The sequence below is a fragment of the Taurulus bubalis genome (genome assembly GCF_910589615.1).
Source record: "Taurulus bubalis genome assembly, chromosome: 15".
Taxonomy (NCBI): domain Eukaryota; kingdom Metazoa; phylum Chordata; class Actinopteri; order Perciformes; family Cottidae; genus Taurulus; species Taurulus bubalis.
The window spans coordinates 2,801,182-2,826,181 of NC_136603.1; the positions used below are offsets into that span (position 1 = coordinate 2,801,182).

At 42.1% G+C, this 25,000-nt stretch overlaps 2 protein-coding genes across 2 annotated transcripts in view; one reads left to right on the forward strand and one right to left on the reverse strand.

Moving 5' to 3' along the window:
• The window catches only part of adamtsl5 (ADAMTS like 5), a 23,776-nt gene extending 16,948 nt beyond the window's left edge, over positions 1–6,828 (forward strand). Inside the window, exons 8-13 of the mRNA XM_079230348.1 lie at positions 2,096–2,182; positions 3,294–3,457; positions 4,371–4,563; positions 5,676–5,783; positions 6,003–6,074; positions 6,476–6,828. Of these exons, the coding sequence (XP_079086474.1) occupies positions 2,096–2,182; positions 3,294–3,457; positions 4,371–4,563; positions 5,676–5,783; positions 6,003–6,074; positions 6,476–6,798 (947 nt within the window). The 3' untranslated portion in view covers positions 6,799–6,828. The remainder of the gene's footprint in view (positions 1–2,095; positions 2,183–3,293; positions 3,458–4,370; positions 4,564–5,675; positions 5,784–6,002; positions 6,075–6,475) is intronic.
• Positions 6,829–12,357: 5,529 nt separating this feature from the next.
• Positions 12,358–25,000, reverse strand: part of serinc4 (serine incorporator 4) — a gene marked incomplete at both ends in the record, with an annotated part of 22,762 nt that continues 10,119 nt past the window's right edge. Inside the window, 7 exons of the mRNA XM_079231449.1 lie at positions 12,358–12,565; positions 13,757–13,910; positions 14,616–14,728; positions 14,832–14,958; positions 21,599–21,694; positions 22,566–22,777; positions 24,819–24,912. Coding sequence (XP_079087575.1) covers positions 12,358–12,565; positions 13,757–13,910; positions 14,616–14,728; positions 14,832–14,958; positions 21,599–21,694; positions 22,566–22,777; positions 24,819–24,912 — 1,004 coding nt within the window. The remainder of the gene's footprint in view (positions 12,566–13,756; positions 13,911–14,615; positions 14,729–14,831; positions 14,959–21,598; positions 21,695–22,565; positions 22,778–24,818; positions 24,913–25,000) is intronic.

Genomic DNA, 25,000 nt, shown 5'->3' on the forward strand with positions numbered 1-25,000 from the left:
AAGGTCAGGCGCCGGCGGCCTGGAGCTGCTAACTCTGACACTTCCTCAATGGCAGCGCTATGTCTTCATGTCGCCTCGAGGCTCCGCGGATGAACCTCGTGAATAGTTCCTCTCGGAGACGAGTATCCAGGGGGAAACCAAAGTACCCGCCGCAATGAATGGAGTCCGTCCCGCGGCTGCGAGGAGGGGGGGGGAACCATAGAGCTGTCCCAGAGGAGAAACATCCCTCTGTGATGGATGGTTGTGGGTCCAGCTCGTTCTTCATGCTCGTAAAAGCCATCCTGTAAAGTTTAATGACGGTTAATCATTACGGATTTTTGTTTTATAATGACAACAGCGTTACAGTACAAGACCCGATGTCGGTGTTTGGCAAGATCTCTTCAAAAGAACACAATTATCTGATCGGTTAGTGATTACATATGAGTGACTGATTGATGCTTTAGTGTGCTGTGCAGAGATTAACCCTTAAAGTGCACAGTACAAAGTGACGGCCCGCAGGCATCTAGTCTGAGGCTTCAGTTCTGAAACCACAGAACTGTAATACCGGAGCAGTAATAGAAGTCTATGCTTCATGTGTTGAAGCTGCATTCTCTCTCCTTACCACCAGGGGGCGACTCCTCTGGCTGTATAGAAGTCTATGCTTCATGTGTTAAAGCTGCATTCTCTCTCCTTACCACCAGGGGGCGACTCCTCTGGCTGTATAGAAGTCTATGCTTCATGTGTTAAAGCTGCATTCTCTCTGCTGACCACCAGGGGGCGACTCCTGTGGTTGTATAGAAGTCTATATAAATGACTCTACTTCTCTTGATGTATTCCCTCAGTAAACATTGTAAACATGAGTTTATGTCTCAATCTCTAGTTTCAAGTCTTCTTCAATACAGCATGATGTTCATTTAGTAAATTATGGTCATTTAGAGTCAACAGACCATAAAGCAGGGGACGCTTTGGGGGCGGGGCTACAAGGTGATTGACAGGTCGACACCAGATACGTACACGACTGATGTGCAGCTGTTGTTGACATGAATTCATTAATGCAGAAGACCTTTTTAAGATATATATATAGACCTCAGACGTGCTCCTTCAGTCACGTTTCATCAGAGGCGACAATGAGCCTCGTTTTCCAGAGAACGTCACGTAAAAAAAGATCTGCTCGTGTGTTTAAGTGTGTGTTAATTTTGGCATTTGAACAAACAGATGGAGCTGCTTTCCCTGCCGTGACGTTGACATGAACACTGCGTTTACCGCCTCAGATGATGAGTGATGTTCTTAAATTATAAGTGTGGACACTAGTGGATTAGATTTTTGAAGGAATATAACCGTCAACATTAGTCTTGTTATTGTAGTTTTGGTTCAAGCTACAATCTCAATGATTTGTTGCTCTCTTTGGCGGCACCAATGGCGATTAGCTGCAGTTGCAGGTGTGTTTTGGGATTTTTACTTTCACTTATTTTTAGTTTCATCATCTGTAGTCATGCTCTTTTCTTGCAGAGACCAACATAAAAATAAAAGAAACGTATTAGTTAGCATAACACTGAAAACCCCATATTTCCTGATGTTGCTACTTCAAACTAAAAGCTTTTACATAACGATATAACGGGAGACTTTTAATGCGCATGTTAAACTTTTCCTGATTTTCCGCTTCAAAACAAAAACAAAAACAATTTGCTTCAAAATAAAAGCTTTCAAACAACAGAATAATGGGTCACTTTGATAGTTTATCACCAAATTAGCGGCTCTTTGTTAGCAACAAAAATACGCTTTTATTGTGAAGACAGTTTTACAGCCGCTTAAATAATTATCCGATGACTCTCCAATCCATTGGCAAAGCAACAGACGTCTGAAGTGATAATAACTTTTAATGTTCCTCTTTCATTTTAGATTAAAACAACTTCAAATAACCATCTGAGGCTTGTTTTCTCCTCTTGGCCTCACTTTGCGTGTAAAGCTGTTTTCAGTGCAGCACGTTTGTCCCCAGGTTGTAATAAAACAAATGGACCTTTCCTTTAATCATGTGAAGTAGTTAAAACAAAAAGAAAAGAAGGAAGGGGAAACTCCTATTAAAAGCAGCCTCTAACTCAGCGTCTCTGTTTGCCAGGCGGCCCTTTCGGATACAACGAAGTGGCCATGATACCAGCTGGAGCCACTCACATCCGAGTCACCGATAACAGCAGGAACTATCTCGGTAAGATGCAGCCGTCACACAACCCGGCTGTTTGTCAGTTTCAGCTTTCTGCAAGAAGACTCTCTCTGCGTCACCGGCTCCACGCTGCAGTGTGAGTCGGGCAGTTTAGAAAAGTTAAAGTGAGCTCCTAGACTTGCAATAACTTCCTCTCCCCGGAGACAGGGGAGGCTCAGCGGTCCCGTCTGGTCTCTGGTCCCGCTGTGGGGCTTTTCCAGGCATAATAACCAAGGGCATCTATTCTCATCCTTGTTTATGGGACCAAAATAAAACAGACCCCCGCCGAAACGGCTCACACTGTGGTCCTGAAAAAAGTGACGCTCGTAAAGCGTTTTATCTGGCCGCTGAGGCGAGGCAGGTGGAGGTATTGTTTCCATTTCAGCTCGTGGAAAATCCCTCTTCCACCAGCCGGCATATTTCTGCTTCCGACCGCCGGCCTTTACTTCAGTGGTTCTCAAACTGTTTCTGTCACGCCCCACTTTGGAGGAAGACAAATGTTCACGTCACAACTAAATTGTAACAAAATGGTCCTGCTGAATTTGTATTGAAATAACTTGTTTTGACTAATAATAGAATAAAGAAAATTTAAATCACTTTCAAGTATACCAAATTATTCCATCAGACAAAAACAAATAACATGTGCCATCCCTTTGTTAGAACAATGCAAATAAAGTTCTATCTGTGCAAAACATAACTAATATTTGCCAAAGAAAGTACCTATTGTGGCTGCAATTAACCTGTTTTGCACTGAATATAAGATAATAACAATAAAGTTGTAAAATGCAGAGAATAATGTCCCCACTCTGGGATTAATAAAGGATTCTAAAAAATAATCTTCCCCCCCACCCCCCGTGCCCCACTAGAGGGGTGCGCCCCACAGTTTGAGAACCACTGCTTTACCTCAACAAGGCCTTCTGATATGGAGAGATAATTAACCCTTTGTGAAGTCTAAATGGTGGACTGGCCAATCAGAGCACGGCATCATCCAGTCACAGTGTCCAGGGCTCCATGGTAGCTTGATTGAGTAGCAATGGGGGGGCGGGGCTTAGCGCAGGTTAAATTAGACATATTTGACTCCCTTATCACTCATGACTGACACCAGACTTCCCTCCAGCCCTCCAGAACGGTCGCTCCCAGTTTGTGATCAACGGTAACTGGAAGATCAGCATTCCGGGCGAGTACAACGTGGCCGGGACGAAGCTGCTGTACCGGCGCTCGGCAGACACCTGGGAGAGCTTCGAGGTCCCGGGACCGACCAAGGAAGACCTCCATTTAATGGTCAGGACAGCTTGGTCATCTCTTTCTGTTATCGCTTTGTTTGCATGAAAAACAAATGCACTTCATACTGAAAGAAGGCCGACTTTATTGGCACCAAAACCAGGAAAAGATAAACACTTCCTCACATTGTGCAATACACTGTTAAATTGCACTTATTGTGGTTATCGGTAAGCACTTCACAAGGTAAGAAAAACATCCGGTTTGAATCAATGTTTAATTCTTTCCATTCAGACCTGGCTCAGCTACCAACCAGCTGTTAACTGTTGCTTCCTCCTGAGACACTGTGAGAACACCGTTGTTATAGACTGCTGCTGGTTGATAAGCGTCCTCTGAACACTGTGGACTGTTTGTTTCCTTTGGAAAGTTCTTCGCTTAAGCGAGAACGAATGCAACATCACTTGTGATTTCTTCCTGGGGGCTGGTGCTCTGATTTAGTGCCAATAATGTGTCCTCGTACTCTTGCACACTTAAATGTCAGGTTTAAGGGTCAACCCTCGGGTTAAGACGACCTTTATCTTCATCCTGAGGATCACAAGGGTATGAGGACACATTATAGTGAATAGACATCTGGACCAGTACTCCCAAATGGTTCCAGTGAGCACAGAAGAACTTCGGATCGGAAAACAGCAAAGTTACTACAAGGAGCTTTCCTCTTGTGTTGATTCTGGCGCCCCCTGTGGACTCAAGTGGTAGTGTCTCAGAGCACCATGGTCCCTTTAGAAAACCTCTCATTTTACTTTTTTTACTTAAGACGTTCAGGACACTCGTGCAAAAGGCTTCACTCTCATTGGAAACTATTACAAAAACCCAGAATGCTGCACTTTGAAGTGAAATATATGAAAGCAGATGAAAACCTTGAGATTCAGACCCTTCCAGGCCAGTCTTGATGTGTCCGTGCCGTCCTTGTGTGCAGGTGCTGGCGACAGACAGAAACCCCGGCATCGAGTACGAGTACTGGCTGCCGCCGGGCCAATACGCCCTCCACCACGGGAGGAGTCCACTGCGTCAAGCTCATCACACTGACAACTACCTCCCCTGGGATCAACCCACTACAACCACTACCACCACTACAACCAGGCCTCCTGTCACCGCCCGACCCCACTGGTGTAAGTCCTGCCTCAGCTTCATTTAATTCCCTTTAAATACGTTCACACAGTAGATTAAAGCTTGAGTTTAAAGGAACACCTCACCCCTAAAATCATAAACTCCATAGATTATCTTCTCATCCTCATGTCAACTTCCACTGAAGTTGTGAAGAACTAACAGACTTTAGGAAAGGGCCTAAAGTTAGTTTTTAACTTTCAGTAGAAGATGACTAATAAATCCCTGCACACCCTCACAGGTGTTTCCAGTCATGCGCGTATAAGAAGGAAATCACAGGTGCAGAACAAGGTCGATGTCAAGCGGCGTCGCAGTCTGACCACGCCCACAAAAATCATGCACGGAAAGCCAATCAGCTCAAAGAGAAGAATGTTTCTGTCACGATGCGGCTGCACGTGTTCTGAATTCCTCCTTTAACGCTCACGTTCACATGGACTTAAAATACATCTGAGGAGCTGCTCTGGAAACATTTTTCCAACCGATGGATTCGTGCCAAAACACAATCTGACGCCTGATGTTGCCAGAAATAGTGCGTTGATTTGTTTTGTTGGGTAACTTTCCAGCTGCCTGGTCTGGTCACCATGTTGGTTGCCGGGGAGGATGTAACGAGGTCTGCGTGAGGAATGCATGCTGGGATATGTGTTTGATCTTTTTGTGACAAACCTCACCACCACTTTTGAGAGAAAGCTGCGGTTTCTGACCAAATTATCCCGTTTTTTCAGATATATTGTGCAACAGAGCAAAAAAAAAGTGGCCAAAACAACTGATACATTTTAAGCCAATACACAACACAAAATATGTGTTTTTAACATTATTCTACTACATGATTCTTCGTCAAGCTGCCAGAGCTTGAGTCCACAATATGTGTTTGATAGTTCTATGCATCAGTTTGTCTCAAAACTGTGTCTTATATATTATCTTTGTTTGTTTGTTGCTAAAGTCACAAATGTTCAAAACTTTCAAAATAAGGGCTTCAAAATAATTTCTCAGGACTTAAACAATGCACCTGTTGAGTATATTGTTAACAACATTGTGTGTGTGTGTGTGTGTGTGTGTGTGTGTGTGTGTGTGTGTGTGTGTGTGTGTGTGTGTGTGTGTGTGTGTGTGTGTCAACTAGTTTTAAGGCCTGTGAAGCCGCCCCGCCAATCTCTCCACCAACCCATCCTGCCCCGTCTGGAGCGAGAGGAGAACCACAGAAACCTCCTGCCTGAGCCTCCACCTGGAAGTATGTACACACACACACACACACACACACACACGCACACACACACACACACACACACACACACACACACACACACACACACCAATAAACAGCCTGCTTCATAGAACTCCCATAAGAAAGCAAGCGTGCATATTTCTCAAAAAGTGATTACAAAAAATAAGTTCTAAATATGCATCGGGATGTATTTGTGTGCTTGTTTCTGCCCGGTTTACTCTGTAGGGCATTGTGGGAAATGTCGGCGGGTTAAAGGTCGAAGGGAACGCCAGAGACAGTATTGCCAGAAGGACTTCGGTGAGTCGCTAAAAACCTGTATCCTTTCGGATGCCAAAGTTTTCTTCTGTCTAAACACGAGAGAATGTGAGAGGATGCTAATGGAGAATGTTAGAGGATGCTAATGGAGAATGTGAGGGGATGCTAACGGAGAATGTTAGAGGATGCTAATGGAGAATGTGAGGGGATGCTAACGGAAAATGTGAGAGGATGCTAACGGAGAATGTGAGGGGATGCTAACGGAGAATGTTAGAGGATGCTAACGGAGAATGTGAGAAGATGCTAACGGAGAATGTGAGAGGATGCTAACGGAGAATGTGAGAGGATGCTAGCGGAGAATGTGAGGGGATGCTAACAGAGAATGTGACAGGATGCTAACGTTCTCTTTCCTCCCGTAAACATTCTTCTCTGCTTCCCGTCAGTTTTCCGCGGCCGAGTCCTCGGGAAGCTGTACCGCGGCGAGGAGACGCGCTACGACGTCCAGATCATGCACACCTACCGGAACAGGTTCCGCCTGGAGCACCGGGAGTTCCTGTGGGTGCAGAACGTGTGCGACTGCCCCGGCCTGCAGGAGGGCCGGCAGTACATCCTGATGGTGCGCCGCCACATCAACTACGAGCGCACGCTGAACCGCATCCTGCTGGAGGAGGACAGCTACGTGGCGCCGTACCGGCCAAGAGAGGACGCGCTGCTGCGGCCGCTAGACAGTCTGTGCAGCAACACAGGACCCCGGCAGCCTGTGTGAGTGTGTGTGTGTGAGTGTGTGAGAGTGTGTGTGTCTTCATTCACCAAAGAGATCCATCCTCGTTACTGTCTTCTTAGGTCCTTGTTTGTCTCGACTGTCCCCGGAAGGCTTATTCTGTGTGCGTGTGTGTGTGTGTGTGTGTGTGTGTGTGTGTGTGTGTGTGTGTGTCTCCATTCAACAAAGAGATCCATCCTCGTTACTGTCTTCTTTTGTCCTTGTTAGTCTCAACTGTCCCCACAAGGCTTATTCTGCTCTATGACCTCACCGTGACAAACAGACTTTAGGGCGGGTCTACAAGGTGATTGACAGGTCTGGCAGAGACATATACAGCGTCTCTACGTCACTTCCTGTTTACTGGTTGCAACAACAAAAAACATGGCGACGGTGAAATCGGCAAACTCTAGGCTTCTGTCACTTAAAAACATCCGTCCACAAACCAATGGGTGTAATCACGATGACTACGTCCACTTCTTATATATATGTGTGTGTGTGTGTGTGTGTGTGTGTGTGTGTGTGTGTGTGTGTGTGTGTGTGTGTGTGTGTGTGTGTGTGTGTGACCAGCTTACTGTACCATATAGAGCACTTTAGGTGGACGCCTGTGCCCACCTTTTAAACGCATACCAAAGAGAAGAACATTGACTGAAATGGCCTTTTTGTTATTGCTGTTTTTTTTCTCCCACAGCTATCATTTAATTTCTTTTTTTATATATATATATATATTGTATTTTTTTTCATGATTAAACTTAAAGGAAAAATCCACCTCAAAACATGCAGATGAAGAACAACTTCAATCCTATCAAACATTTTGACTTATTTTCATTCTATTGCTTTTGGGGAAACAAACCCAGATGTTTGAGCACAAAGCCGTCCTTCTGGAGCTGACGGCCACAACTTAAAGCTGAAGTATCATTCCAGTAAAGCGACAGCGTAGTTCGGCCAGAAGGTGTCGCTGCAGAGTACACATGTCTGTAATCTGCCCGGAAACGGAGTAGAAGAAGTCGAGGTCGCAAACCAGAAGCAAAACCAGTCGGCTCGTCTATGGAGAAATAAAACAATGTGAATGGAAACACGGCTATTAAGGATATTAATAGATGTGTTTTCCGTTATATATTATTAGATACATTTTGAAGTACCGAATTAAAAAAAGCTGTTTAATACAAGGCAAAATGTAATAAAAAAACGGTATGAAAAAACTTTTTACGAATAGATTCTGACGTAGCAAATATTGAACTCATCAACAGTTTCTGTTGTTGCCGTCTTCTCGGATATATATTATATTTATATATATTTATATATATATATATATATGTATTTATTTATATATAATATATATGTATATATACATATATATTTACTTTAATTAATTTGTATTAAATACATATATATTATTATATATATATTAATATATATATTTATGTATATATGTATATATATATATATATATATATATATATATTTATATATGTATTTATATATATATATATATATATATATATATATATTTATATATGTATTTATATATATATATATTCATATATGTATATTGTCTTCGTCTCCAAACAACATGAAGCATAGTAAATACTCTCTGACATGACAAAACAATTAAAAGTTACCGGATTGAAACAAATTCTATTATAGCCGTTCTCCTCTACTTCTTCTTCTACTCTCTTTACTGGCGTAGTGCAGCCACGTGTCGCCTGCAGCGCCGACTTCTGCCCAAACTGCGCCGCAGTCGTGTTTATTTGCTCCAAAGCAGTTGAAATTCAATATCCAGCTTGACAATTAAATACAAACATTTGGAATTTTACCAGGAGAAATCCCTCCAGAAGCAGCTGCTCCTCCAGTCGCATGAAGAACAATAGATTCTTACTTCTTCTATCAACATTTTTTTTATAAATTTCTAAGCGAGGACCTGTGATGTCACCGATCATCACCTCTGTGAGCTGCACATGTAGCTGCAGCTCATTGTGCGAGTTGCAACATGCAATCAGGACTCAAGGTGGATTTTTTCTTTTCGGTGTAACTCGAGATAGTAAAAAACACATTGCTTCACAATATATTTATGCATATAAAAAGAAGAAGAAAAAGCTTAAACCACAACGCATTAACTCGTGTGTCACTCGTCTAACGTCTTTCATTGTGCCTGTGTTGTGGTATTCATTTTTTATAGTGTGTTGAATCAGGTCTGTTTTTACGTGAAAGAGATTATGAATTATACAGTATTGTATTGCGTGGCACTGATTAGCTACAAGTATACTAAAGTCTCATTTGACTATAATTGTTTTGAGAAAACTTGCAGTCCTTTAAATAGTTCTGTGCCTTGTGTTGTGCATTTTATATATATAACAAACCTCATCTACGTGTGCCAAAATAATGTCTTTTTTTTACCTTTTTGTCCATAGAGTGAATTAAAATAATGACCCACTCTTCTATTTAACACTTATTATAAACATTCACAAAAAAAAATGTAGACAGGAGAACAGCAGCGTTTTTAAGAAAACAATGTATTTACAAAAAAGCATCTTCACATCTACAACAAAGGAAACACTACATCTAAACTACAGATAGAATAACTGTATGTATGTATGTCATGACTGAGCCAGAACGCTGCTCATGTTATAATATCATTATAAGGAAGTCATCGCAGACTCGGCTCAGCGTCTCTTCAGCGGAGAAACCAGCTATTTTAACTTCACACCACGAGTTATCTCAGTCAACCTGGACTCACAGGAACACGGGAAACGACCACGACCTCCTCACGGGAAGCTGCATTCTCACTAGTGTCCAGGAGAGGGCGACCCCTCTGGTTGTATAGAAGTCTATGCTTCATGTGTTAAAACCGCATTCTCACTGACCACCAGGGGGCGACTCCTCTGGTTGTATAGAAGTCTATGCTTTATGTGTTAAAGCTGCATTATCTATCATTGCCACCAGGGCGTGGCAACTCTGGTTGTATAGAAGTCTATGCTTCATGTGTTAAAGCTGCATTCTCACTAGTGTCCACGAGAGGGGGACTCCTCTGGTTGTATAGAAGTATATGCTTCATGTGTTAAAGCTGCATTCTCACTAGTGTCCACGAGAGGGCGACTCCTGGTTGTATAGAAGTCTATGCTTTATGTGTTAAAGCTGCATTATCTATCATTGCCACCAGGGCGCGACTCCTCTGGTTGTATAGAAGTCTATGCTTCATGTGTTAAAGCTGCATTCTCTCTCCTGACCACCAGGGGATGACTCCTCTGGTTGTATAGAAGTCTATGCTTCATGTGTTTAATCTTAACGGGGTTTGTTCCAAATTCAGCACCTAATTTTGGACGAACGCGCTTCTATAGGAGGTCGTGGTGAGTTCAGGTGCTTCTGTGAGATCCCGTTGCCTCGGCAGGCGTGACTACTTCACCTGAAGGCATGAGACAGAACGCTTCCATCTCTTCTGGAATTGAGTTTTTAGTAATTATATATATATTTTTGAGCACTCTCGGTTTCAATTGTCTAACTTTTCAAAATGGAGTAACACATGCAAAACAAATGTAAACAAGAATCGAGTGAACGACGAGCTGTAAAGCGACAAAATGTTCCTCGTTGTCTAAAAGCAAAGTGTTTTCTTTGCCCTCAAGTCAACAAATCTCCTCTGGACTTGTTGAACTTTTGAGAACATGTTGCGTTTCTCTTTAGCTGCCTCTCAGTCCGACCGGCCGTCTCTGAGCATTTGTGGAAAAAAAAACATGAAGAGAACCAAAATACTGAAAGAGAACCCGCTAGAACCTTGTGACGCATGAACAAATCTTTCTTTGGCTTTGGGCTCAGTTGGTGCGTCTCCACCTGTTTTTATGCACATTTCCAATTTGATATACAAAATAAATTAAAAAAATGCAGAACAATATTTTTTCAATGTTGAAATATTGCATAAAAGTTTTGATACAACTTGTAAAATCTTCCTCACGACCACATGAAACAAACTGAAATGTCATATTCACATCACGTTTTATTTCACTGTCTTCGGTTTACGTCATCTCGTTCTTCTTCTGTGGTTCTCTAAACAACCGCACAACAGAAGTGGATGGAAAGATTCCCTCAGTTACAATGTAACACTTTGGATGGAAACCTGTCTGTTGACAAGTAAACAAGACAGCGCTCATCATTGACTGAAATAATGCAATTAAATTGTTTATGTCTGTCTGGTTTGTAACTGTTAGCACTAAATGAAATAAAGGTCATGCTGTTATTCTGTATTATTCAGTCGTTGTCATTCCAGCCGATGATTTTCAAATAAATCTGAATCAGTTATTCCCAAATTCATTATTACACTGTGTTGAAAAGTCCTCAATAAATGAGTTTGGGGTAAATGCCTATTTGCTTATTGGTTGAGAGTTAGCTGAGACACCAACGCCTGATTGGGTGTTAGCTCCGAGTTGGTTAGCATTAGCTTAGAGTAGATCTCTTTTATGCTAAACTAACGCTATCCCAAACATTTTGCATTTCCCAAAATGCTTTTTGTTGTTGTTTTAACTGAATTTGTTTTCAGGCGAGTAGACGAGAGTTGAAATGTATTTTACCGTCATGATATCCTAAAAATGATGTTCCCATCCAACAAAACTGTATTATTGATTACGTTTAGAGGGAAGGTATTTGTTAAATAAAATACGCGTCTAATGCTAGTCTGAGGAAGCTCTGTAGTGGAATAGAGGGTCACACGCAGGACTCTCACCCAGGAGACCAAGGTTTGAGTCGTGAAAGGCAACGAGCCCTCTTTCTTATTTACGTCCGTCACTTAAACAAACGGGACAAACGGGCAAAATTTAAGCCAAAACGAGATGTTTTTAGTAAACCTGACAAAGTCGTTTTTAATTCAAAAAAAGTTATTTTTCTTGTTCCAATGCAAAGGTCCAAGGACAGAGGAAGTTTTACGATGTAAAAACCCTCCGAGGCAAATTTGCGATCTGTGAATTTTTTCAAAAATGTTCCCGAATTTTTTTCGCTCGGAACATAATTGAGAATCCAGAATTCGGATCTCAGACGATCCGCCTGAAGTTAATTTCTTTACAGACGTAACAAACTGTTCCTGGGTCAGCGCTGGAGCGTCTCTTGCATCATGTGTGACCTCAACACGCCCACAGTTCTCCGTTTCCAACCCCGAGAAAGATTTGTTCACGATCAAAACCATGGACTGCCCGTCGGAGGCCAGAGGACCGACCGTTCTCTTTCTTTATTTTAGGGCAGATTCTTTCGACATAAAAGAAAACAATAACCGGGATGTGAGCCTCTGATGCAAATATCTAAGAATCCTCCCTTGTTATAATATCAACAGTCTACATATAACCCCAAAGATTAAATATACGACTAAAAATGAATCCGTCTGTACACCTACTGGCTGTAAAAGCCGTGAGAGTTCTGATCCCTTTGGCAATTCATTCTGTTGAGTGTTTCCACAGTCGAGTCCTCACAGTGGTCTGAATGTCACGGAGCTCTCTGATTGGTCCTCCTCTCAGCAGCGTGAGTCTTTGACCCCTCCCCCGTGACCTCCGGCGTCCCGTCCGCTGTCCCCTCCCCTCACCTTTCCCCTCGTCAGACGGTCACGGAGACGTGGCGACACGACCCCGAGCGGCGCTTGATGCGCGAGCGCCGCGGCCGGGACTCGGACTGGCAGCTGCACAGCGGGCCCAGCAGCAGCCACAGGTAGAGCAGCACGCAGGCCCAGCACGACGACATCTTCACCCAGAAGGTCGACCAGCTGCCGTGCGTGAAGGTCGTCTCCAACACGGCCGACTCGTAGCTGGAGGACGGAGACGACGCGGTTTAGAGGCACACAACCACACGGGACATACGGGTTGTTCCTCTTTTAAAAACCAATCCCAGACTGAAAGATTGTTATATGAAACTGTAAATCATAGCTTGTTTTATGAAAAAAAAGCCCAAAACTGCTGTATTTGGATGTATTGAACACCATAAGAAATATATAAATATATGGTTTGGTAATTTGTGTTGTCCTCTCCTGAATGTTCTCTGTTCTAAACCCTCTCTAACTTTGTTCTGCTTCACTTTATCAAAGTCAACCTTTGCAGAGAGAATGTTCACATATTGAGTTATGATTTGGGTTAGAGAATGTTCACATATTGAGCTATGATTTGGGTTAGAGAATGTTCACATATTGTGTTATGATTTGGGCTAGAGAATGTTCACATATTGTGTTATGATCTGGGTTAGAGAATGTTCACATATTGTGTTATGATTTGGGTTAGATTTAAAATCTGAATGGGACGATCCTGTAAAAGAATAAAGGTACAGTTAAAAAAATAAAGTTAAATTGTGAGGAAGAGGAGGATGGAAAACAATCGACAGACCTTCCCAACAATATCTCAAAGTAATAAAACAATTGCTGGAAGAAAGATTTTGTCGAATTTGATATAAATTACTAAAAGTGAACATTGCAAAGTATACGCAATTATACTTAAGCAACAAAATGACTGTGTTAGGTTTAAGTAAAACATTGTGATTCAATGCCAAATAAGTTTGTTTGTTATTTTAATTAAAGATGTAAATGAAAGCTTTCAAACGAGACACGGACCTCGGTTTCCTGGGTGAAAGTCCCCAATTATTAGAAATGTATTTCAAAAGCAAAGTAATAGGGAAAGAAGAACAAAAAAAAGTTTTGGGATCATATTCCTTCGGGGACCCGGCTAACTTTACCTTCAGCCCAAACCCCACATCCCTCCTCTTCCTCCTCCTTCCCCTCCTCCTCCTCCTCCTCCCCCTCCTCCTCTTCCTCTTCCTCCTCTTCCTCTTCCTCTTCCTCCCCCTCCTCCTCCTCCTCTTCCTCTTCCTCTTCCTCCCCCTCCTCCTCCTCTTCCTCCTCTTCCTCTTCCTCTTCCTCCCCCTCCTCCTCCTCCTCCTCCTCCTCTTCCTCCTCCTCTTCCTCCTCCTCCTCTTCCTCCTCCTCCTCCTCCTCCTCCTCTAACCCTCTCACCTGAACCAGTTGGTGAGCGTCATCATGACGTACAGCGAAGCGAGGAAGAAGACGAAGTGGAAGAAGAAGTAGCTGTAAGCCACGCGCTGCGTCTCGTTGTGGATGACCTTCTGACAGCCTTTGTTCTCGTCCTCCATCACAAACTCCTCCTCAGCTGAAGAACAGAATATTATATTCATAACTATGCTTTCATTCGTGTATAATCACTTTGAACTTAAGAGTCATTGTGTTTCCGTTAGCTTAGCATGAGCCCTCCATGTCTACACAGGGAGACGGTTCTCTTCACAGTACATACTCTAATATGGTCACGGTGCTATTGGTTTCATTCCTCCTTTTAATATTGTTAAAAACAATATATAACTTTATGTGAATGGTGCTGAAGAAGAAGAAGAGGAAGAAGAAGAAGAAAAAGAACAAGTAGAAGAAAAGAACAAGAACCAGAAGGAGAAGAAGAAGAAGAAGTAGAAGAAAAGAAGAAGAAGAAGTAAAGAAGAAGAAGAAGAAGAAGAAGAAGAAGAAGAAGAAGAAGAAGTAAAGAAGAAGAAGAAGAAGAAGTAAAGAAGAAGAAGAACAAGAAGTAAAGAAGTAGAAGAAGAAGATGAAGAAGAGCAAGAAGTAGAAGAAGAACAAGAAGAAGAACAAGAAGTAAAGAAGTAGAAGAAGAACAAGAAGTAAAGAAGTAGAAGAAGAACATGAAGAAGAGCAAGAAGTAGAAGAAGAAGATGAAGTAAAAGAAGAAGAAGAAAATGAAGAAGAAAATGAAGGAGAAGAAGAAAATAAAGAAGAACAAGAACCAGATAAAGGAGAAGAAGAAGCATAAATGTCTCAACATGGCGTGGTTGGAGGCGCTCTTCCTCACCTTCCTCTTCCTCGGGGCAGCAGAAGCAGCAGGTGGCTTTCTGGAACTCGTAGCGGTAAACTTTGATCATCCAGAAGGGGCCGAACACCTCCGCCAGGTAGGACGCCTCGTTACTGTAGCGGGGGCGGAGTCAGGGAGGGTTGGGGGAGGAGTCAGGGGTTGGGGGAGGAGCTAGGCGTGAACACACACAGGAAGTACACGGTTCGGTCCACTCACCACGCGAACAGGACGCAGCAGTACATGATGGCCGCTCCGATGATGGCCACCGCGTTGCCCTCGTTCTGGATGCCGTCCTGCCTCACGCTGGGGTAGCAGACGGTCATGTTCCTGCCCTGATACACCACTGACACACACACACACACACACACACACACACACACACACACACACACACACACACACACACACACACAATGACTTTTCTATGACTTCAAACCAAATGTCCATTACAAACATTTAGTGAAATCTGGGTGTAAACAGTAAAAAGTGAGTAAATGTAGTATTTAAACTAACAATGAGAACACAAAGCATACAGTAAACCTTAAATGACTCAAATGAATGAGACAATAGTTTGATTAAAAGAATACACATTTATATAGATGCCTGTATGTATGCCTGCTTATATTTTGAGTCTTTCTTTTAAAAGCATATTCATTATTTCAAACTCAGCGTAAATGAACGTCATGAACACATGAATATAACACATTTACATGAACACATAAATATAACACATTTACATGACTTTTACTAAACTTTTGGGGGGGGGGGGGGGTTTCAAGGACTTTTCCAGGCCTGGAAAAAAACATTTTAACTCCATGACTCCATGACAAACATACAATGGAAATATATTTACAGTTTCTATTATTGTTAAACGGATGATTATGAGGATGAATGTAATATTTTACTGACTGTGATGAATGAATGAAAGACGGCAACAAAACGTAAAGACCAGCCTCATGGAAAACATTACTTTACGAGCAGATTCTGTAAATAAATAAAAAGAAAACATTACAAAATCTAACAAAACTAATATCTAGTGATGAATTTGTTTGCCACAATTTAGAAGGATTTTGTTTTCAAATAAAATATTAACATATTTGTCAAATGTGTTCAAATCCAGTTTTTATTTATTTAAGGGGAGACACTTCAGGCAAAAGAGATTTGTGTATTTTTCTTTGATAACACGTCTTCTTTCAGTGGAAAGAAAACATCAGAAATACACATTCAGATTTTATTTCACGACTTTCTCTTAAATTCACCTAAAGTTTCCGTTACATAACGCCTCATTTACATATTTAAACATAACACTTCATAACACTTGTAACACAATAAATCCTCCTCTTCATGTCAGTGAGAAAGTGGTGAAGTTTCATGGTGATACCTATGAGTTCATGTGTTCACCTCTTCACCTGTAGAGTCATATAAATATAACAACATCTAAACTAAGTCTCGTCTCCATATTTTATTCACAATGCAGAGTCGGATTTCTTATTTATTTTTTAACAATAACCTTTGTTGTTTTGCTTTTTTCATGTAACACGCCAAAGTATACCCAGATGAAACCTGAGTGTCCTGTTACACCGGCGCCACGGAAAAGAAAGTCGCCGCATTAAGGTCAAGTGTCGCATTTCTTCTTCCTTTTCTCATTTGTTTCAATTGCTGGAAAATTCCTCTCTTTCTTGTTAAAAAAAAAAAAAAAGTTCTCAGCTGCACTTTCTTTATGGACTCACCCTCTGGATAGAGTCCTCACAAATATGTACTGTATGCTCACACGTGTGCATGCATGTGCACAACGCTCTCACTCCCAAACACACACACGCGCGCACACACACATTTAGGTCAAGATTCGGCTAGAGGGAGTCAACAAGTCCTACACTTGAGTTGTCATTTCAATTCCACTCCAGACTAATTCCTCTTAGAAACACAAGTAGTGTGTGTGTGTGTGTGTGTGTGTGTGTGTGTGTGTGTGTGTGTGTGTGTGTGTGTGTGTGTGTGTGTGTGTGTGTGTGCGTGCGTGCGTGCGTGCGTGCGTGCGTGCGTGTGTGTGTGTGTGTGTGTGCGTGTGTGCGTGTGTGTGTGTGTGCGTGTGTGTGTGTGTGTGTGTGTGTGTGTGTGTGTGTGTGTGCGTGTGTGCGTGTGTGTGTGTGTGCGTGTGTATGGACAGTCTGCGGTGGTGAAAAGGTGTTTTTAAAAACAGGCTGAGTGCATATTTTCCCAACAAGTTGCTACAATGTCCTGCGCTGCCCTGGGACTCTAACACACACACACACACACACACACACACACACACACACACACACACACACACACACACACACACACACACACTGTACAGGCTCACACACCGTGGATGATGTGTCAGATACAATGGAGACCTGCAGAATTATCGGTTCATGTTGCTGGTTCATACAGAAAGTATATGCATTTCAAAAGTCCCTCTCTGTGGATTAATTTGACAGTTAGTGCTCAAAACTCTCCTGAGGAAGAATCTCTAGTAACTGGATGACATTTTAAAGCCTCAAGTTCAGCCTTTTGTTCGTCGCCATCTTGTTTTTTGGGGCACAATCGAACGCTGAATGAGACCAAAATATGACAATTCACCTCCATGAAGTGGACAACTCACTGCGAAAGAGTTAAAAGTGGGAAGATGAAAAACCACGGACAGCTTCCAGACCGGACGACGTCGTGGTAGCGACCTGTCAATCACCTTGAAGCCCCGCCTTAAAGCATACCTTTCTGTCGTTTCTCTTTTCCCAGTTAATTTTCCCACACATTGATTTAGAAACGAGGGAATGCGTGTAACTGTAACTGTGACTGTAATGACAGTGGTGGCACATCTTCAGACGCCTTTTCAAACGAACCCTCGTCCACGTCTGTAAATCTCCGTCAGTTTGTCCGACCTTTCGACTCGACGTCGGAGCGTCGCTGGACGGAGAAGGCGACGCTCCGGGCGGCCCGTCACCCAAAGGATCAACTTCCCCCTGGTCGTTCCCCGTCACAGCGTTGTGCCTTCCACACAGAAGGGCCCCTAAAGGTGCTTTTACTTGAGACTAGTTTGCTGAATAGTTTGTGAAACACAAATAAACTTCTATCGTAACGAACGCGCCTCTAGAAATGCGTTACTCGCTAAAAAACATACGTTTTTCTACGTCTTGGCACTCCGCGTCAATGTCACACTTGGACCACGCAGCCAATCAATCTGTTTTGGTTCCAGTAGATGTGGCAGCTAGCTTGTTAGCTAGCTCACTAGCTAGCTCACTAGCTAGCTCGTCAGCTAGCTCGTTAGCTATTGGGATGTGACTTCTCCTTACTGTTGACGCTTTAAGCTAACGCAATCTACGGGTGGTCGGTTAAAGTATCTACAAGAATAGACGAAATACACCAAACAACTTATGAGACACAAACTGTGTTGTTGTTTTGACTTTTTCCCGACTTGTATCAGCTGTGTGAGAACACACGTAGCGGCGCTGCCAGGTGATTATGTTGTCAATGGATCCACGAGGAATGTGAAACAAATATCCTTCTGTCTGCCCTCAGCACGGACCAGCAGGCGGCATGTCAGAGCACATCTCATCCCAGATTATCTGTGTGTGTGTGTGTGTGTGTCTTTATTTGCATGCATGCCATTAAGATGTAAACCCCGGATAAGACAGGGCCCTTTGACAAGCCTCTGCGCTAATGTTTCAGTCATGTGGAGGCGCTTTGTCTTACCTGGAGCCAACAGGTGAGTCATTACGAGGGAAGCAAATTATAGAGGATTTAAAAAAGAAAAACAAGTGTGTGTGTGTGTGTGTGTGTGTGTGTGTGTGTGTGTGTGAGTGTGTGTGGGCTCGTCAGTATTAACAGGATGATGAGATACAAACAAAACACGTTTTAAAAACCTTTCACAATTTATCCTGTGGTGAAAACAAAGGTGAGGTTCAGGAGCCGAGACGACTTGTTGTTCATACCGGCTGCAAAGAGCAGCCATAGTAAAAGATGAGGAAGAAAATCAGAAACGTTCATGCAGTTTAACCTCAAATCTTTGGTCCCGCAGCAAAAAGAAAAATGCTGTCAAAACCGAGATATGCCTACGATGCCTTCGCTGTCTCGTAAAGCGCTGTTCTAACCCCGTTCCTGCATCTCCTTGATATTACTTGTGTTTTTATCTTTGTAGTCGTTGTCTCATTCAAACATAAACGGTCGTAAAGAGACACAAAACGACTACAAAGAGACGCAAAACGTTTACAAAGAGACACAAAACGACTACAAAGAGACACAAAACGACTACAAAGAGACACAAAATAATTTACAAAGAGACGCAAAACAACTACAAAGAGACGCAAAACGACTACAAAGAGACGCAAAACGTTTACAAAGAGACGCAAAACGACCACAAAGAGACGCAAAACGACTACAAAGAGACGCAAAACGACTACAAAGAGACGCAAAACATTTACAAAGAGACGCAAAACGACTACAAAGAGACACAAAACGTTTACAAAGAGACGCAAAACATTTACAAAGAGACGCAAAACGACTACAAAGAGACGCAAAACATTTACAAAGAGACGCAAAACGACTACAAAGAGACGCAAAATGTTTACAAAGAGACGCAAAACATTTACAAAGAGACGCAAAACGACTACAAAGAGACGCAAAACGTTTACAAAGAGACGCAAAACGACTACAAAGAGACGCAAAACGTTTACAAAGAGACACAAAACGACTACAAAGAGACACAAAATAATTTACAAAGAGACACAAAACGACTACAAAGAGACGCAAAATAATTTACAAAGAGACACAAAACGACTACAAAGAGACACAAAATAATTTACAAAGAGACACAAAACGACTACAAAGAGACGCAAAACGACTACAAAGAGACACAAAATAATTTACAAAGAGACACAAAACGACTACAAAGAGACGCAAAACGTTTACAAAGAGACACAAAATAATTTACAAAGAGACGCAAAACAACTACAAAGAGACGCAAAACGACTACAAAGAGACGCAAAACGTTTACAAAGAGACACAAAATAATTTACAAAGAGACGCAAAACAACTACAAAGAGACGCAAAACGACTACAAAGAGACGCAAAACGTTTACAAAGAGACGCAAAACGACCACAAAGAGACGCAAAACGACTACAAAGAGACGCAAAACGACTACAAAGAGACGCAAAACATTTACAAAGAGACGCAAAACGACTACAAAGAGACACAAAACGTTTACAAAGAGACGCAAAACATTTACAAAGAGACGCAAAACGACTACAAAGAGACGCAAAACATTTACAAAGAGACGCAAAACGACTACAAAGAGACGCAAAACGTTTACAAAGAGACGCAAAACATTTACAAAGAGACGCAAAACGACTACAAAGAGACGCAAAACGTTTACAAAGAGACGCAAAACGACTACAAAGAGACGCAAAACGACTACAAAGAGACGCAAAACATTTACAAAGAGACGCAAAACGACTACAAAGAGACGCAAAACGTTTACAAAGAGACGCAAAATGACTACAAAGAGACGCAAAACGACTACAAAGAGACGCAAAACGACTACAAAGAGACGCAAAACATTTACAAAGAGACGCAAAACGACTACAAAGAGACGCAAAACGTTTACAAAGAGACGCAAAATGACTACAAAGAGACGCAAAACGACTACAAAGAGACGCAAAACGACTACAAAGAGACGCAAAACGTTTACAAAGAGACGCAAAACGACTACAAAGAGACACAAAACGTTTACAAAGAGACGCAAAACGACTACAAAGAGACGCAAAACATTTACAAAGAGATGCAAAACGACTACAAAGAGACACAAAACGTTTACAAAGAGACGCAAAACGTTTACAAAGAGACGCAAAACGACTACAAAGAGACGCAAAACGTTTACAAAGACACGCAAAACGACTACAAAGAGACACAAAACGTTTACAAAGAGACGTAAAACGACTACAAAGAGACGCAAAACATTTACAAAGAGACGCAAAACGACTACAAAGAGACGCAAAACGTTTACAAAGAGACGCAAAATGACTACAAAGAGACGCAAAACGACTACAAAGAGACGCAAAACGACTACAAAGAGACGCAAAACGTTTACAAAGAGACGCAAAACGACTACAAAGAGACACAAAACGTTTACAAAGAGACGCAAAACGACTACAAAGAGACGCAAAACATTTACAAAGAGATGCAAAACGACTACAAAGAGACACAAAACGTTTACAAAGAGACGCAAAACGACTACAAAGAGACGCAAAACGTTTACAAAGACACGCAAAACGACTACAAAGAGACACAAAACGTTTACAAAGAGACACAAAACGACTACAAAGAGACACAAAATAATTTACAAAGAGACACAAAACGACTACAAAGAGACGCAAAACGACTACAAAGAGACACAAAATAATTTACAAAGAGACACAAAACGTTTACAAAGAGACGTAAAACGACTACAAAGAGACGCAAAACGTTTACAAAGAGACACAAAACGAGAAAAGTTGTCACGGTGTACATTTTAGCAAACAGCAGACAGACACAGACAAGATTAGATTAGTTACTTTTCTCTGGCAGTCTAAACCTCGGTGGGTTATATGCGTTACCTTTCTCTGGTAGTCTAGAGGTCATGTCTGTTACCTTTCTCTGGTAGTCTAGAGGTCATGTGTGTTACCTTTCTCTGGTAGTCTAGAGGTCATGTGTGTTACCTTTCTCTGGTAGTCTAGAGGTCATGTCTGTTACCTTTCTCTGGTAGTCTAGAGGTCATGTCTGTTACCTTTCTCTGGTAGTCTAGAGGTCATGTCTGTTACCTTTCTCTGGTAGTCTAGAGGTCATGTGTGTTACCTTTCTCTGGTAGTCTAGAGGTCATGTGTGTTACCTTTCTCTGGTAGTCTAGAGGTCATGTCTGTTACCTTTCTCTGGTAGTCTAGAGGTCATGTCTGTTACCTTTCTCTGGTAGTCTAGAGGTCATGTTTGTTACCTTTCTCTGGCGGGCGGCTGGACAGCGCGGAGAACGTGAGGTACATGACGTAGCAGCTGATGATGGAGGCTTGAAGGAGCCCCGACCGCGGCTGCTCTGCAGAGACAGATAGAATACATCCCATAATGTACATGCCGAATGCTAAATGGACTGTAACTTATCAAAAGTACAAATATCACTGTGTGAAAAGTATAGAGTTCAGATTTAAATAAACGTAAACAAGTATAAAGTCTTCAAATGTACTCTTTGATGTAAGACTAAAAAGAGAGAAGAATTGATAAATAAAAGGTTCTTTTCAGAGTTATTGATATTTTCATGTTAATTAAAGGTTTTTACTATTTTTGGTTTTAACTTTTCAAACAGAAATTCAGGAATTTCTCTGCGTTTATTTGGCCATGATCGAAATAAACACATTTTCATTGTGAAGTTGTAATATTTGGTAACGAAAAGCAACACATTTGGAGATAACTTTCACTCTTTAGGTTTTAACCCTGGAATTTATTTCTGTGTCAAAAACTTTTCTACATTTCTAAGTCCATCCGTGGTCAAAAGCTCTCGCTTCTACAAGGTTTCTACTTGACAACAGATAAATATAGTGGAGTGAAAAGTATTACGTTTCCTCTAGAATTAAGGAAAATGATAAATGGAAATACTCAATAAATGTACCTATAGGTTTATACTTGAGCAATGGTGGAAGAAGAGTACTCGTATGTATTTACTAGTGCAGTACTCCCACATGTGTAATCAGTTGTACGTTTCAACCCTTAAACCCAGACGTGTGCAGACAAAGCTGGAGTCAACATTTGGTCCTCAGAGGGAGAACCAGATGATATTATCTGACAGTACATCTAATTATTATTATCTGGTTTCAACAGGAGGATGTTTGCTTAGCTGCAGATGGACTAAGTGTTATTTCGCCGCCGAGAATCGACGACAGACGAGGCGGGGCGCGTCCTCCTCGACTCACTCTGCTTCACGCACGGCGTGACGGCAATGAAGGACATGAGGCCGCAGAGGCCCAGGTTGATCCACAGCAGCGCCTTGTTGAAGTGGCAGGCGATGGGGTGCGTGTAGTACTTGTACATGAAGGTGAAGGCCATGGTGGCGATGGTGTAGAAGAAGAGGGTGGCGCACAGCACCGCCAGGTACCAACGCTTGTTCTCCGCCGCTCCGGTCAACCTGAGAGGTGAAGAGTTGAAGGTCAACTTCAATGAAAGTGTCCCACTAATTTAGGTTGCAAAGGATTTATTCATGGGGCAAATTCAGGGTTTCTTAATAATAATAAAAATTCCCCCAGGTGCCAACATGTTCTGCAAAGTGAAGCCTTGAGCTGCATTTTCTCTACTGGCCACCAGGGGGTGACTCCTCTGGTTGTATAGAAGTATATGCTTCATGTGTTAAAGCTGCATTCTCTCTACTGACCACCAGGGGGCGACTCCTCTGGTTGTATAGAAGCATATGCTTCATGTGTTAAAGCTGCATTCTCTCTCCTGACCGCCAGGGGGCGACTCCTCTGGTTGTATAGAAGTATATGCTTCATGTGTAAAAGCTGCATTCTCTCTACTGACCACCAGGGGGCGACTCCTCTGGTTGTATAGAAGTCTATGCTTCATGTGTTAAAGTTACATTCTCTCTACTGACCACCAGGGGAGACTCCTCTGGTTGTATAGAAGTCTATGCTTCATGTGTAAAAGCTGCATTCTCTCTACTGACCACCAGGGGGCGACTCCTCTGGTTGTATAGAAGTATGTGCTTCATGTGTTAAAGCTGCATTCTCTCTCCTGACCACCAGGGGGCGACTCCTCTGGTTGTATAGAAGTATATGCTTCATGTGTAAAAGCTGCATTCTCTCTACTGACCACCAGGGGGCGACTCCTCTGGTTGTATAGAAGTCTATGCTTCATGTGTTAAAGTTACATTCTCTCTACTGACCACCAGGGGAGACTCGTCTGGTTGTATAGAAGTATATGCTTCATATGTTAAAGCTGCATTCTCTCTCCTGACCACCAGGAGGCGACTCCTCTGGTTATATAGAAGTCTATATAAATGACTCTACTTCTCTTGATGTATTCCCTCAGTAAACATTGTAAACATGAGTTTATGTCTCAATCTCTAGTTTCAAGTCTTCTTCAATACAGCATGATGTTCATTTAGTAAATTATGGTCATTTAGAGTCAAACAGACCATAAAGCAGTGGACGCTTTAGGGGCGGGGCTACAAGGTGATTGACAGGTCTCTACGTCACTCCTCCTCAGTGCAGATATGGTTCATTCTGATCACCGGTTGCCAAAAAAACAAGATGGCGACGGCCAAATCGCCGAACTGGAGGCTTCAAAACGTCCACAAACCAACGAGTGACTACGTCTTACAGACTTTACTTTCTCCTCGTCTCCTCACGAGCCAGACGGACCGACCAGTAAACACACAGATGGCCGACGATGAGGAGACATCGGGGTTATTTTGAGCAGCTTGTCTTCTAAACCAGCGAAGCCAGAACTGAGAGTAAGAGGATTGTTTGCTTTGTGTGTTTGCGACGGAAAAAAAGGCCGAGAACGAATAAGTCCTCTGAGTTGTTGTTGCCGCGTCGACACAGAGGTCAAAGGTCGCCGAGACAGACGGACGGCAACCACGACAACAGCTGGAGACGGTAAATAACATCTGGGAGTCTGGCCCAACGCATGAGGACACGACGGGGTCATCATCATCATCATCATCATCATCATCATCATCATCATCATCATCAGAGCGTGCTACGTTTCGTTTACTCTTTGAAGAACATGTAATTGGAGCTGCAAAGATCATTGAAATAATAATTGACATCTTGATGAATTTCATGATATTTGTCACCATTTCCTGTTTTCAGCTTCTCAAATGTCAGGTTGTCTTCATACACAGAATAGACTTTTGTGTTTGATTTATCGAGTGTTTTATAATTTGATTGTTTATTATTTAATCTGATTTCATACAGTGTCTTTGTGCTTTTGTATTTATACGTATTTTATATATATATATATATATATATATATATATATATATATATATATATATATATGTATATATATATATATTATACGTATTTTATATTTAATATATTATATTTAGTAAGGTATTTATACCTTTCATTTTATTTTAATTTCTTAACTTCATTTGGTGTTTATTAGTCTCTTCGTCTTCTCTTAACATTGTTAATAACAGTTTATCACTCGCCCCTCTCACTCACCAGTTCTTGTTCCAGGTGTGCGCAAAAGCTGTGATGAGGCTGAGTTGGATGAGGATGAAGGCAAACCCTCCCACCACACCAACATAATGCCAAGCTGGGGGAGAGAGGGGGGGGGGGGGGGGGGGGGCGAGGGGGAGAGAGTTTTCATTCATTTCAGAGAGAGGAGAAGCTCACGCTTGTTT